This window comes from Leptosomus discolor, chromosome 4 (genome assembly GCF_034619465.1).
Source record: "Leptosomus discolor isolate bLepDis1 chromosome 4, bLepDis1.hap2, whole genome shotgun sequence".
In the NCBI taxonomy this organism is placed as follows: domain Eukaryota; kingdom Metazoa; phylum Chordata; class Aves; order Leptosomiformes; family Leptosomidae; genus Leptosomus; species Leptosomus discolor.
The window spans coordinates 49,887,683-49,903,318 of record NC_141394.1 but is presented as its reverse complement, the minus strand read 5'-3'; the positions used below and the strand labels follow the sequence as shown (position 1 = coordinate 49,903,318).

General features: G+C 41.6%; 1 protein-coding gene across 5 annotated transcripts in view; it reads right to left on the bottom strand.

Annotated features, from left to right (window-relative positions):
* MTUS1 (microtubule associated scaffold protein 1) overlaps positions 1 to 15,636 on the bottom strand; it is a 90,443-nt gene that overhangs the window by 13,580 nt on the left and 61,227 nt on the right. For 4 of the 5 annotated variants that reach the window (XM_009955965.2, XM_086464197.1, XM_086464198.1 and 1 more), the window contains 2 exons: positions 15,220 to 15,437; positions 2,037 to 2,103 (listed from right to left, as the gene is read on the bottom strand). In XM_009955965.2, the coding sequence (XP_009954267.2) occupies positions 2,037 to 2,103; positions 15,220 to 15,437 (285 nt within the window). Of the gene's footprint in view, positions 1 to 2,036; positions 2,104 to 2,956; positions 3,011 to 15,219; positions 15,438 to 15,636 lie in introns of those variants that run through there. The other variant, XM_086464199.1, reaches the window with a different exon arrangement.

Genomic DNA, 15,636 nt, shown 5'->3' with positions numbered 1-15,636 from the left:
CGGGAAGCTCATTTAAGAGAGGGGCACCCTTAGAAAGAACTGCACTTTCAAAAAACCCAACAAAAAAAAGCCAAAACCAACCAACCAAACCCCAAGAAGTGGTAATGGGCAGAACTGCTGGCTAGCTTTTGGTCAGCCCACCTAAGCAGAATTTTCCCTTTCCTAGTAAGTGACATAGTACCTAGGCTGACAAAGGAAAAATAATATTGAAGACACAAGCACATGGAAGAACAGACTTTCTTGCTCTGAGAGCAACCCTTCTGAAGTCATTGTCATGGTAAGGTAAACAAATGGGTTTGCCCAGAAAGTCACACATATCTACGTTAAAAAAAAAAAGAAATCTAGTTTATAATGTTTATAAAACAACTTTGTAGGAATGCAAGAAGCCCATTTCCACACGAAGACTCTAGTTTTGTTGTTGTCACTTTAGGGTGATAGAAGCGCTGCTGCAGCTGACGGGGACACAACCCTCCACCCCGCTGCTCCTTCCCCTTTCTCTGCTCCGGCACCGGTGCTCCTTCAGCCACGTGCTGAGCCAGGCCAGCCAGCTGTGGCAAAACAGCGCTTCAAGATGCTACTTTTCAGCTGCCTTCGGTCACCGCACGGCTCAGCGCATGGCTGCTCAGGCAGCAGTGCTGGCACAAGGCAGGACAGAGGGACGCACAGGCAGAGGAAGGCCAAGCTCTTTCAAAGCCAGCCCCTACCGAGACCTGCCTGAAACAGCAAAACCGCAATCCAGGTGCTTCATCAGTAGGAAGGTTAAAAGATGCAGCTTGACAGATGCCAGCCTGCACCAAGCTCTAAAAAAGCCTCAGCTTTTTAGTCCTAAACTTCCAAGAAAGAAAATGCTATGTGTTTCTGCAGTGTCTTTGGTACTCTCATCTATCTATTCAGGCTGCAAGGCCTGCTTTGCTTGTAGTACTCCCCATTCACATCCACAATTTTATGTGGCATCAAATAAAGCTCCCACAAAGCTGCATTTTAACAGAATCCTCTAAACTGGAGGACAGTAATAGTGACAAGCGAAGAAGCTGTGCTCTGCTGCTTCAGCTGGGGGGACAGGGAGAGCCCTCCCTCCCCACCACACTTCCAACTCTGAGTAGTTGCCAGGGAATGCCCACCTTATTCATCAACCCTAAAAAATAAACCTGAACATTAAATGCACCACCTGCATGTAAAAGACCTACATTCACACTCAAGTATGGCTGACACAATACTCAACTTCCAAAGCATGTGAAAATAAACCTTTCCAACTTTTCAATAATAAGTGGCATATCTGAAACTGTTCCACACATACTACTTCTGCTTTCAAAGCTTTTTTTTTTTTACTTTTTTAAAGGGGCTTCGTCATAACAGAAGCATGCTTTTATAAAATGCTAGCTTCACTCTCAAGTACTATCATTTTCAATCCAATGACTTTTTGCACTCCGCAACATGATTATGCTTTGAGTTCAAATAACTTATACGAAGGTACCATTAAATGCAGTTAAATCAAGCTTCAAAATTGGCAAAACCAGGCCCTGTACATTATAGTTCAATTTCATATTATAGCTGTCCACGAGAATGAGTTCAAAGATTCAATCTCATTAGCCTGACAGCATTTCCTTCTGTTAATTTTACACCCATTCACCTACAAGCCACTAAGGCAAAATACAGATTTTCCACAGTGTATTTTACAGGTTTACAGATTTTTGCCAGCAAATCTCTAGAATACAGCATACAAGTAAGTTAGGGATCAAACAGAAATACATATACTGTCAGCCATCCTCCCATTTTTAAGAAAGTGAGTGGTTTGGTCATCAGACATATGTTTTGCGAGGAGGCCCCGCTAGGCGCAGTCACATCAGTGCCAGGAATTCGGTGAACCTGGGGTCACGCTGTCAGGGCTCCAGAGAAATGCAGCGATTAAAGCATCTGAGCAGAATTCAGTTTGGGAATTAAATGACTGCCATTACAATACCAGGGCATCTGTCTTTCCACAGATCTGCTTTGCTGCATTTCTGTTCTCATGAAAAATACAAAAAATAAATTCTTACCTAATTCTCCTCGAAGGTTAACCAGTTCTTGAGATAACTCTTTACGCTGTTTCAGTGTTTCCTCCCTCTGCAGAGAAAAAAAAAACAAAAAACAAAAAACAACAAACCCAAACATTTGGTTACTAGTGATCTGAGCAGGGCACCTTCCAATAATTAACTTACATGTGTTCTGTAGGAAAACAAGAGGCAGGAGCAAGAAGCCAAGATATGAATCATTTAGGATAACAGTTCTGCTGTTACAAAATACACAGATGTTCTTCTGTTGTTAAGGAAATTACACTTTAAAACAAAGAATAGCTTTTTCCAGGATAACACTGCAATTAAAATCCTACTTTGTAGCAATTAATTGTGTATTTTATGATGGGTGTAGCAATATAAGCCTCCAGAACAAATCAACTGATAGCTGTCAAGGGCACAGAAGTATGGTATATATGCAAGAGAGGCATGCATTAAATATTTATCTTAAGCTTACTCAAACACAAAACCGAAAACTTTGGTAAATGCTCAGTCTTCCACAAAGGAAAGGCACAGCCCTGTTCAAAGTTGAATACAACCCACCCCGCTGCTCACAGTGCTTCAATTTTAGGACCGGTGATTCTCTCAGTATAAGAAACATCATAACAACCCCACGCTCAAAACAAGCAGAAGCACCCATCTCCCCCTCGGCCCAGGAGCTGTGCCTCCGCCAGCGGAAGGCGGCCGGCCAGGCCCCTCTGCCCCCCAACCAGCACCCTGGGGAGAAGCGCAGGCACGGCCACAGTAGAGCTGCTCCGCGACCAGCACCTCACACCCACGGCCATGGCGCGGAGGTGACAAGGTCCACGCTTCCCGCAGCCGGGGCGCTTTCACCTCGCTGCCGGGCAAGCTCCCGTCCAGCTCCTTTGCCATCGGAAAAGCTCTGCGGAACGAACACCCATTACCCTTGCTGCAGCACACTGAGAATAGAGGCAGAGTTTGCTGCTCGAGCAGCCCATCTTCGAGCTCCGGCAGCCCCCCGCTCGGCCCCCCGGCACTCATTGGCGAGGTGCAGGTGGCGGCACCACCGGCCAAGCTGGTCCGGCCGCGGCCGAGCGGCAAGGCTGGCCGCTGGACCTTGCCTCCGCAGGTTATCCTACTTCCGCGGCGATCGCTCTGACAGCGGCAGATACTGCAGCTTCTGCAATTGGCACAAGCAGCCAGCGATTACTTAAAGCCACAGCCCTTCTTTTATGAAAGGCGAGCCCCAGACATTAGACAGATCGATCTCCGCTTGCTCAAACGGCAGCCGGGACTGCGAAAGGGAACGCTGCCCTTCTCTGCAGATAATGGAGCTTATTTTTAGCCGTTTCGAGCTTGCCGTACGCCTCTTTCACACTTAATTTGTTGATGCAAAAATAAGCCACGGGAGGCCTGAGCTGAATGGCAGAGCCACAGATACAGCAGCTTTGCTGCTGTCAATGCCCAGGCTTGCGTTCACAGCCCTTGCGCATGCAAAGAGCTTGAAACTCACTTTGCATGCTTTTCCTTCAGCTAGAATACATTAGAAAAATTAAAAATAATGCACTGGCCCAAAAATCACTTAGACTTTTCCATCAGCTACTACCCAACTAACCGCGGCAGATGAGTTTGGGCGCTGGCGGGGCCACACCTGCACCTGGTTTTCCTCAGGGAAAACCTCACCTTGACAGCAGGTTCCCCGTTTGCCCCTGGTCACTCTCGCCGCAGCCTGACCCCAGGCTAACGTCGGCGCCCGCTCACCAGGTCGCTCAGTTAGGAGCACCCTGTCCTGGGGGTGGGGATACCCACTCCGTGCCTGCAGAACAAATAAAGACATAAAATACTCTGTTCTTAAGAAAAAAATAGAGGGAACAAGCACCCAGAAACCAGTCATGTATTACTGTCTGACACAAGACTAATCAAAATGAGTGATTATTATACTATGCACTCATCTGCTGCAAGTTATAGGAAATTATTCTGCAGTTGAAAAGGCTGGTTAGAAGAAAGGGCCAGCCCTTTACTAGAAATACTTGTATTTTTGATCTTGTATGGGAGAGATCCCCTTTTAATCACTGGAGTTTAAGCAGTCTTAACAGTTATTTGGACACTGACACACTAGTAGGGGCATTAAGTAGCTGTGTTGCAGTTTTACATCAAACACGTAGAAGCTTTCTATAGTGGCAGTGGTCTAAGACTGAAAACCACGCCTCGCCCTCCGTGGGAAATTCTCAGGAGAGCAGAGAGCTCAGTTATTGAAAGGACTCGCCCTGCTCTTCACCATTTCCCTGCTCAGGAAGGAGAGATGAGTCATCTTGCTCCTGTTCAACACCAGTTCCTGCTACGGACACAGCATCCAATCATGAAAACGTGAATGCAGCAGTGAGGTATTTGAGCTGCACCCTAGCACGCTGGGACACAAACACGTACTGGATTTGCCAGCAAGTAGCTACCAGAGCACTTTTATGTTCACGCTGTAGGCTCCTAATGTGGTTTTCCAAATCATTTACAGTAACCTTGTCCATTACTAAATTAGTGTAAAAACACATTTAGGAGATTTGTTTTTAATACCCCTCTCCCTGTCTAGGTTTGCATATTCATGATTTATTCTAATTATCAAAAAATCATCCTTGAACCTGATTTCTTCCAGCCCACTATCAGTAGCATATCTTGAATTTTTCTTCCTCAGCCTAGTGGCTGGACCACGCAGCAGACCCTTTGGAAACACTAATGTTTTTGCTTAGTGTTTCCAAAAGGCCTACTTCATTTTGTATTTGTTTTCAGTTAAAGCAATCTGATAAGAAAAGGGCATATGAGATCAAAATATACTAAGGATTGACAGAGGCCGAGACTAAAAACCCAATAACAACCCAGGATAACACTGTCTTACTAATTTTATTCACTCCATTTTTTAAAAATTTTTTTCTTGCTTTCTGCTGCTCTTAAGCCCTTTTCATTTTTACCGGTGGTGTTTAACCTTGTGCCTCAACCTTCAGTTTGTTTATTCATAGTTTTGTAATTCAAGAAATCCAGACGGACTTGTATCATTGCCTCCTGTTAAAGAATATATTCAAAAAAACTAGCCAGCCTAAAATAAGAATAATACGTTGCTCATATGGTTAAGCAGCCAGACTGACTAGCAGTTGATTTAGCACACTTATCTGAGAGAACTGAAACTCCAAATACAGGGGCCTCCCCCAGCAAACATGAAGGTTTCCAAGACCTGAAATCTAAGTGCAGTGAAATACCAAAGACCAGTTGAATAATCCAGCAAGGGTCATCTTCAGTATTTAATTCAAAGACTGGTGTGCACATGCTTCCGGCTGGAATACCAAGCAGCCTTCTTGTTTATGCTTTACAAGATTCTAGTTGAAAAATCAATACCAGAAACTGAAAGAGCAGAACCAAGTGGGAGCATACAGGAACAGAGCAATTTTGGCACTGTTCGTTTAGCCAGATAAATCTGACAATAAGGATCACCCTTGCTTAGTTGTCCAGAGATTCAAGGAGGGTCTTCATATGAATTTAAAGCTGGTTTTAGCTGATTTTTGAGTTTAGGCCAAGACCATGTAAGGATGATTAGGTACCTATTTTTCTCATTTCAAAAGAATCTATTGTAGATGCACATGAAATCCAGTTAAGCTTTAGCTAAAACATTCCCCCTACCACAAACGTGGAAGCTGTAGGAAGGAACAAGAACACAGTTTGGGGATAAAATCTTTGCCACAGGCAGTATCAGGGCAGTGCACCTCTGCTATTACATGCTACAAAAAAAATTCCCAGATAAAGGAGACTTGGACATTTCTTGTTCTGTGAAAGATTAGGCTGTTAAAAATCCTTCACATGTTCTGAAAATTTGACAAGTGAGTTCAGGGGGATGTGTGCCCCATAGCAAGAACACTTGGGAAGGTGAGGTAAGCTCCACTAGAACTGGATGGAAAAAGAAGAGGTCCAGGGTAGGGGGTTAGAGAACATGACAGTTTCAAGATGACAAAAATGGCCAAGTCAGGAACGGAATAAATTACAAAATTGGTCATTCATGTTTGTGTTACTGGCAGTTACGGAGACCAGTTACGAGCTTAAGAGCATTCTTCCTGGCAACCAGCTGTTTTTGCTACATCTTGAGATTCAAACAGACCAGCCAGGTCATTTTAGATACAAACGAGGGTGAAGACATATCAATGTCTGAACAGTTTCCATCACTCTTCTTTAAAAGCAGTAAACTCTACAGAAGTCCACGTCCCAGAAGGAACAGCAAAGGTACTTACACCAAGCATGCAAGCAACCAACCTTCCTGGCTACATACCTATACCAAATCTTCACGTCAGAAAGACACAACATACCTCCAAGAGCTCAGGTTATGAGCAGTTCTCAAGCTGGAATGGGTGAGTACTCCCCAAGCACCCCACAGCTCCTTTGCAGATCCCAAAACCAGGAGCATGTAGTTTTATGACAAACTGGCAACTCTTTATTTCCTTGAGAGGATGAGGAAGTGCAACTAGCTGGACTAACCATTGCAGGTTTCCCAGCACAGTCCTGCTGCTGGCCAGGTGAGGAGGCCCTGGTGTGGGTGCCCCATGCTCTGCCTGCAAGTCAAGGCTTTAAGAGCCACAGATAGGCTGTGCCTGGCCAAAAAGCCCTATTCACCTTTTGCAAGTTTTTCCTCTATGTTATGTGCTACAAGTGCTTCAACAGCTACTCGATGTGAAAGAGCAAACCACGGCAGAAATCGGGTTTCGAGTATGCGTGTCCAAATCAGCTAACACCACCCATCTGGTAGCAATTATCCACACATCACAGTTCACATTTTAAACAACCACGCTCCTTCTGGAAACAAAATGTGTGCTCTTTTGGAGCTGCACTAAAGAAAGAAGAATTCACAAGAACCAATACTGAGAAGTTTGCATTTCTATACCAAAATATGGGGGGTTGTTTGTTTTGTTTTGTTAATTTCAAGCAGCTACGTCACACCAATAAGCTACCTAATCACAGTTGCCTAGTCTACCCCATGCAACGCATCTCCTCCTCCAGGAGCTCTGTGGCATTTCAAACCTCTTAGCAAGCTTCTGTCATTTAACAAAACCCTCTCACTCAGTTTTTCATCCTCAGATGAATGTTTCCAGATCTTCCTCAAAATTGTACTAGTGTGAAGCCTTTATCTTCTACATGAGAACAGGTTCAGAACAACTATCACACGTTGCCACAACCGAAAACTGCAAAGCAGTAGTACCTTGCAAAGGAACAGACAAAAGCCACTTCGAGGTCCTGAAATATCCTGGGAAATCGGGTCACGTCGTGGGACTTTTCCCATGACACAAATGTATCGTGCTCATACTGGAACACTCCCTGCTTAAGGCTGAGATGCGACGTGGTCCCTGCCCAGAGAAGGTGGGGAAGGGCCCAGACGATGCGGGTACCAAGCACTCCACAGCACGTGGGCCGGCAGCTCTGAGTCACACACAAAGGGCAGCAATTGTACCTCTCACAGCCAGAACTGGCAGGTGGAAACGGCTCTGAACTGGAAGCCTTCTAGTTTCATCAGCAATACATGTTGTAAACAAGTAATTTCAAGAGTCAAGACTTCTGGAAGGAGAACATTAAGTGTCAAATATAAAAACACTAAGATGCTCTTTTAAAAAGCTTTTTATTAGACCAGACTAAATAAAACTTATTCAGAGCACCTAAACCAGAAAGGAAGCACCCAAATATGTTTTACTGTCACTCACGGGGTCAAGTTAATTTTGTTCCAGGAAAGGAAAGCCTGATTTTCAAAAGCCATTTGCTCAAACCACAAGCACTTACTCCTAAAAATTAAACTGCAAAAGAAATACTGAGCATCTTTAAAAAATAATAATAAATTATGGTTATTTGCAAGCAGTTCCGTAATATGAGTGGTTAGACCTTACAGGAGATGCACATAGTTTGTATGGAAGAACAAATTATCATTTAACTACTTAATACTGGTACAGTCTCAGCTGTCAACAGTTCTCAATACAGGATGCAACTTTCCCATCTGAGCAGATATTCTTCTTACAGACAAAGCATTAGAAAGTGGAGTCTACTCCATCCTTGTGCCGCACCATTCATGAAAAGATGAGCATCATCATTGGCTGTACTGTAGAAATTGAGTCACATCTTTGCTTAAACTCCAGTCACTCATGTGTCATCAGCTATAGCCTGGAGGGAATGATGATGGGGTAATAAAAGGGCCGTTCATATCCGCTTTCCCGTATGGCGTTTGCTTTGATTACTTTGGTCCTTATACTACAGTATTTCTACCAGTTCCTGTTCCTTCTTTGCTGGCAAAACCAAATCCTCTAAAAAAATCTTCTAATTAGAAGTCAACCATTTTAGAAGGTTTGTTTGGGTTTTTTTTGGTGTGATGTTTTTTCTGTTTTTTTTGGTTGGTTGGTTGGTTTGTTTTTTTCAAAAAAACTCACCTGCCCTTCACCTTGCTTAAAAAAACCAAAACAAATGCTTAAAATGTCATTGCTTTTGCATCACTCAGAGGTAAGAGCAAGATGAAGAAATAAGCCAAGGAAGTGGGAAGTGGCAAGGCAAACAGGCTTTACTCCCCCTGCTCAGTGTATATTTTTGAATGGAGGAATAGGCCATTACTGCAGTAAAGTAAAAACACCATTAACCATCTCAAATTAAAAAAAAAAATAAAAAAAATCTACAGTGAAACAACTATTTCCAAATTACTATTGGCATTTATTAGTGTATATGTTGCTTTCTTACCAAATGAAATAAGTATCAATTTTCACCTTGACTTATTACTTCAAAGAAAATTCAATTAAGCCTAAGACTACAACACTTATAAGATCAGCTGACAGAGTTTCACTGTAATTTCTAATATTTTACTTCTAATTTGCTAGATACATTCATGGAGAATCAGATGCTTACTGCCTGATGTTTAGCATGAAACACTAAAGCAGGGAACCAGCCAAACAGGATTCCTGTAAGTCATTTGATATTTAACAAGGTTCTTACATTTGTGGGCTCTTTATGCCTTTACAAGCTTTATATGGGATTTTTTTTTTTTTTTTCCCACAAGCTCATAGGGGACCTTTGGTTTCCCATTTTGAAGAACTGATGTCCACCTTTGTGCAACCGCTTTACAAAGTTAGGTCCAGGTGTAGTCATATGGGCTATTTAACTTTATTTCTCTATTACAGCCTGTTTTCTACTTTATGAGGTTTCTGGAATCTAATTTTAGTTTTCACTTGCCACAGACTGACTTCTTTCCTCCCTGTAAGAATTCTGATCTCGTTAAAAAAATGTTTACCCTACCAAAGCAATTATTTTTTCTCAGTATTTAAGGGTTTTTTGTCTCAGTTAATCTCATCTGAGTATTAGACAAAGTCTCCATCAGATACCATGCAGCTTTAACAAGTTATACCACCACAACTTATGTTCTCACCTGTTTAAAACTGTAATTATCTTTATACAAAGTTCTTTGAAATACTAGGATACAAGATCCTATGCTTGAGCACAATATTACAGTATTTGTTTTACATCATTCCATTGTTAAGGCTGTTTAGAATTTCATCTGCAAAGGCAGAACAAGACAAAAAGAGGGAACCATGAAGCAAAGATGTTATTTTCCTTCTTCCACTAACCCCTCCCTGTCTATATATAATAGAAAATCTAGCCTGCTACTGTCATTAATCCTGCATCTTCTTGAGAAACATAAACTAGGAGAAATAACAAGCTGCAGGACAGGACTCCCAATTGTCTCCAGCTGTAACTCATTCTGAATACCCTGATGTACCCAATAAACAGCTTAACTGAGGTGTCCTGTATAAAGCTATTTCTACCAGAGCGTAGTTTCATAGTAATTAATGGATTAATACCTTTTTCTGGATGTCAGGGCTCAAACACTCAACCTGTTGTCAAAAATATTCTTGTCCATCAGCAGCCATGTGTTACAGGGACCTTGAGAATGAAGTGAAACTTCTTTGTTTTCCAACAGCAACCTGTCAGATGCAAGCTGCCAGAGCCTAGGTTTGCTTTACAGGGGAAGCTACTGTGTTATTTCTTAAATACTCTTCTGAACAGAAAATATTTAAATTCCTCGAATTCAAGGCATTCTCTTTTGACTTCTATTCTGACTTTTTTTTTAATCTGAAGAAACGCAAAAATTTTCTAAATTAAATATCCCTATTCTCTCTTGCAAAAAGTTATGTCTATACACTGCGAAGCCAGATTTAAAGAGCAGAAGTGCACTTTGAAAGAAAATCCTAATGAGAACCAGTCAAGTTTGATATTAGGTTCTAGAAAATCAAAACTATAAATTTAACTCAAAGGCAGCTGCTCTGAACAACAGGCCTGCCAATATATTTTGGATTTATAGGCCAAAAATATGAATGCTTCAAAATTCTTCCTTTTACTACAAAAGGGTTTGGGTTTAGTGATGCAATGTGTATTTCTGCTCCTCTAAGCTGGATATGCATTTCTCATTTGATAAACATAAACACTTTCTGCTGAACTTTGACAAAGGCAAGGACAAATTTTTCCATTACATGTGTCTATGTATTCCATATGGAAAACACTCTTTAAAGTGCTAAGAAGTTCCCCCCCCAAATTAGTATCTTTACTCTTATAGTCATCCACATGTCAGGAAATGCCACTTACAGCAGCTCATACACTAATGGTTAATTTCTATGTCCACTTAGAAATATTGAAGCCTGTTTCAGCCACACAATTTCTAGCACATTACTTGTGATGCTTCCTGTGCCACATCTACAATTAGTGGTATCCACATATTATTGTCGAGGCTCTATAGCTTCTCAAATGGCACTCCCCTCTATGAAGGAAACTTCTTGAAGATGTCACCACAGTCATTCCCAAGTAAAGTTTGAACTGTAAATACCAGTCTTCCCATAACCATACCAGGAGAAACACTGTTCATCTCTGTAGCACAAATTTCTAGCTCATTTCTACAGCAGATTCTGCTGAGAGCTCTTGAAACACTTAGATTCATTTATTAAAGTAGAACAGAAATGGGCATTTAATAATAATTAAATATTTTACCATCTAAAGATTTTCTTAGAGAGCCTGAGTAGTTCTGAATGTGGCAATTTATGCATTAAAATGAGAGGTAGCATTTGTCAATTCACACTTGGAACAGTCACAAAGCTGTTCAAGTCACTCTAACAATAAATTACTTTCCCACTCGAAAGCTAGCCTCCCTTAAACAGCTTTAGAAGCTAAACCAAACATCCATTACCCCCAAACATGTGAAGAATTTATACATGGCAGTGGTTAGAGATTGAGACTCCCCAGCTGCAGCGATCAGGCAGACTTGCAGAGGGCAGCCCTGAGGCAGGGGAAGGGGCTCAGCACCCCCCAGGAGGTGAGAAGTAGAGGCTCATGCAGGGCTCCCCACCACCTCTGTTTCATCAGCTGGTGATGTACCTTTGCAGGACATCATGAAAACAATTAGAGTTTGGGATTTCCTTCCCAAGGGAGCACCTGGATCCTACCCACAGCCATGGATCTCTCTGGCACACCTTCCCACCCCACCCCAGCACTGGTGGTTCTTAACCTCCACTCCTTCCCGCAGTGAACCACTGTGCAGGGGCATACCCATAACACTTTGGGTATGGACAGACCTACAAAACTAGACCCCTAACAATTTATTTTTCTTCCTGACTGGGTGCCTGGACTGGCTTCTCAAGGCCAGGCAAGCACCAGCCCATGCAGACACGAGGGCAAGGGAAGAGAGGGCAGGGCTGCAGGAGTGGCAGCCACAGCCTGACTTACTGCAGACATGCTGAACCATGTATTTAAAGCCTCTGTGAATGCATCTGCTACTGAAGGGACAAGAAATAAATTCAAAATTAATATGCAATATTAATACCAGGGGAAGTTAAAAGATCAACTCAAAAGCAGTGGTGCAAATTTCAGAGCTCAATGCAGTTAAAGGTTAACAGAAGGTGGCCTTTCTTGGCACTTCATCCACTTAATATAAACAGCAGATTTTACCATTTCCTCTGTACTGCCACTTTTCCTTTCTTGTTTGAACTTAAAAAAAAAAAAAAAAAAAGGAAAATAGTTATGAAGTCACAGGAATTACCAGGGGATCAAGAGGAACGCAGTAGTCTAAAACGACTAAGCTTGCTTTTTTGATTAGCCCATAGTCTGACACGTGTTTCTAACACCACTACTGCACATACAGCTGTCTAACTATGTGAAAACTCAGTACAGCATGGCATTCTCACCAGCCACACCATTCACTGCCATCAAGTGTTCTGGATGCCAAGCAGGTTTCTACCCTGCAACAGTAGCTCCTGCGAGGTAGAATTTAGGATTTTTTCATTCGGACAAGTCTCAGTAAAGGTAGTTAAGCATAAGAATTCCCCAGACAAACCATGACAGCTCCAGTATGAAGGTATTATCAGAGCCAGCTGTTCATATTGACAGCTTCAAGATAATGCTTGCAACAAACAAGTTTGAGCTCAGGCACAGTTTTGCGAGAGATTCCTGCTGGGCTAGAAACAGCACAGCAGCATTGCTCAATCTCCTTTAACCCTTCAACAGCAGCCTCTCAACTTCACTCCAGATGGGCTGGCTGCATTTTTTACAGTAGTTGTTGCCAGCAAGTCCTGATCTCACTTGTAGCTATATCTCATTTCAAATGAGCTCATAAGAAGCAACTTTAAACTTTTGCACAGAAATGCACTGGGACCTCTTAGGGAAAAAAAAAAAAAAAAAAAAAGGAAAGCAAACCCAAACAAACCCAATAGCTGAATCACCTTCCCAGTAACTTCAGCTTTATAGGGAGAGCGGGAGAGGCTGGGGCAGGTTTTGTCAAGAGGCTCGGGCTGGGCTGCACTGCCTCAAAATCACCTAACAGCACACTCCAGCTCTCTTCTCCATTTGCACAGGCTGCCTGTCCTCAACCCCATCTCAAACCCCATCTCACCCTTGCACCGGCTCCTATCACACATTACGACAGCCTCATGTCGCTAATCCAGCAAAGAAATGTTCTCTCTTTGGTTGGGTTAGCTTTCTGGTAGTTGCAAATTGAACCAGCCTTCTGCAGGGACAGACCAGCACCAGGGGAGTCCAGAGCAGGACCTTCCTCTGGTCACAGCGAGCTGTTTCATCAGCTTACACTGCACCATGTCACTTGACACATGCTCTGCTGGGAGGAATGGAAGCACAGCTTTGTTCTTCATGTAATCAGCTAAGCACTTTTTTTAATTTTTTTTTTTTTTTTTTAAACCAGAAAAGCTGAAGCTACTGTCAGTTGGCTGTGCAGTAGTTAAGCGATGAGCCCCTGCCTTACGAACTAAAACCTAACTCCAAGTTTCTCCCCAAGTTTACCCAAAGAGTTTGAAAACTACAAACGGATCCCCAAGAGATACTTCAGAAAAATAAACGTATGGCCAGTTGAGATTGTTAGCTATACTAGACTCCACACCTCACCAGAAAGGAAAAATACAACCAACAAAACCAAACAAAACTAAAACAAACCACAAAACTGAAACAACTCTTCAACGTTCCCTAAAACACAGAAATCCTACAGGATGTTTCCCCTAGCTAAATATCAGATCATAAGTATTCCTTACACCACCATGGCAGAGTCCTTCTCACCCCTATGGTAAGTACACAGGCATAAGACAGTGACTCTTCAGCAACCTCAATACCAATAGCTGGTATGAAAGTACATCAACATGTCTCATTTAGCCCACTTTCACATGCTTAGAACTAACTCTCCAAAATTACTAATTTTATACAGTTTGATAGAAATAAAATTTCTTTTTTCTTTCCATCTGCAAAAGAATAATGAAAAGGCAGAAGGAGCAAAATTATGTTTGCTCCACACAATCCTCTTCCCTCTTCCCTTTTTAATAATTATTCCCATTATTCTAAAAAAAAAAAATTTAAAAAAATCATGTTTAGACTAAGAGACTTGTAAAATAGCCTGGAAGAGGCAAATATGTATTAAATATAAAGTATTCCTGAATTTTAAAAAGTTGCAATACAAAAATATTTGAGAGAATAATCTAGGCAGAGACATTTGACTATAAAAGTTACCAAAACCCAAGGTGCTGCTTATATGGTAATTAGAACATGGCACAGAGGTTTAGCAGTAAGAATTTCACATATAAATTTCACAATTTCATATTAGATGATAGGCATCCAAAAACCCTGTATCAAATTGCTTTGAAGATCTTAAATTAGTTCCTTCGCAGAAAAAGCTGTTCCAATCAGGAGTTCAAAAAACCAACCAAACCAAACCCATAAAACTGCTCTTACTGAGTTGAACCACACTTGGACTTAAATGGAGTATTTTTAGATTAAATGAGAGCAAGCAGATATCACACAAGAAAAGAATGTTATGTTTCTGGCAGCATACTAAGACAACTCAGTGCTTTTTTGTATACTGGACTATAAAAATCACCAAAATCAGAACAGCTGAAATTAAAAATTGATACCAATCTTGGAACATTCATTCTAAATGCAAGAGAAATTGCTATTAAAGCCTGCATCAACTGTTGCAGCGTAAATCCATAACTGTTATAGTTTCCTTAACTGCTGATTTTTCTTCTTGCAAGTTTTCAAAGCAGACCAAAATGTTTCTAGTGTAATATCAAACCAATTAGGTAATTATGTACGTCAAACAGACTAGAACAAATAAACATTAAACCACTTCAGGATTAATTCCACTCTAAATTCCAGATGAGTTTCTAAGATTTTTTTTTAATTAAATGCTGATAATTTTAAGACACCATAAATAACGCAGGATTCAATAAATACAACCATTATAACTCTCACTTTATTCTGAACAGCTCAAAAACATAATCTACCCCTTATATACTCTTCTATCCAATGTCAGATAACAAAACAAGGTCATGCAGATTATCTGTTGAAACTAGGCTTTCCTACAAGGGCAGAACTTGAAGTATATACTTGGAAAGGTACTCAACCCTGAAGGACTCTCTGACTACAAACATTTAAAAACTCTTCTAAAACGGATGTGAAGCTGCAAAGAGGCCATAAAACCCCTGTGTCAGGGTTTTTATTTTTTCTGTCCAGCTGATGCCAGGAGCATGTTTACTTCCACCTCCACAGGAAAACAGAAATCATTGGAATGGAAACACAGATGTTATGTATCAGAATATTAATACTGTCAGAAGCCCTTGTTGAGAAAAGTTCAAAAAATTAAAGCCAAAATTGATTAGCTGCGAGTTTTTACCTCAGACTGCAGGTGCTGGATCACAACTGTTAACGCTTCAAACTTCTGGTTACTGCTTGTCAGGAATTTTTTCAGCTGCAGGATGATTCCACTTTGGGTCTCACATTTTGTCTTGTACTGTGTCAACTCGGCTGTTTTTGTGCCAGACGAACGCACATCTGTGGAGCCTTGAGTCTGTATGCATGAGCTCTTGGGACTCCGCTGCTTGCCCCTGTCAACTAAAACAGCAACAACAACAACTAATTAATATGCAGTTTATACTGAAGTCTCACCAAAACTCAAGACAGATGCAAAAGAAAGGAGTTATAAATTCCTATGGACACTTCCTGAAATACTAACTAGAAGAAAGGGTTATTTCAGTAGCACTGCAGCGCAGATATTATCATCTGCCAGGTTAACTTCTAGCACCATAACCTT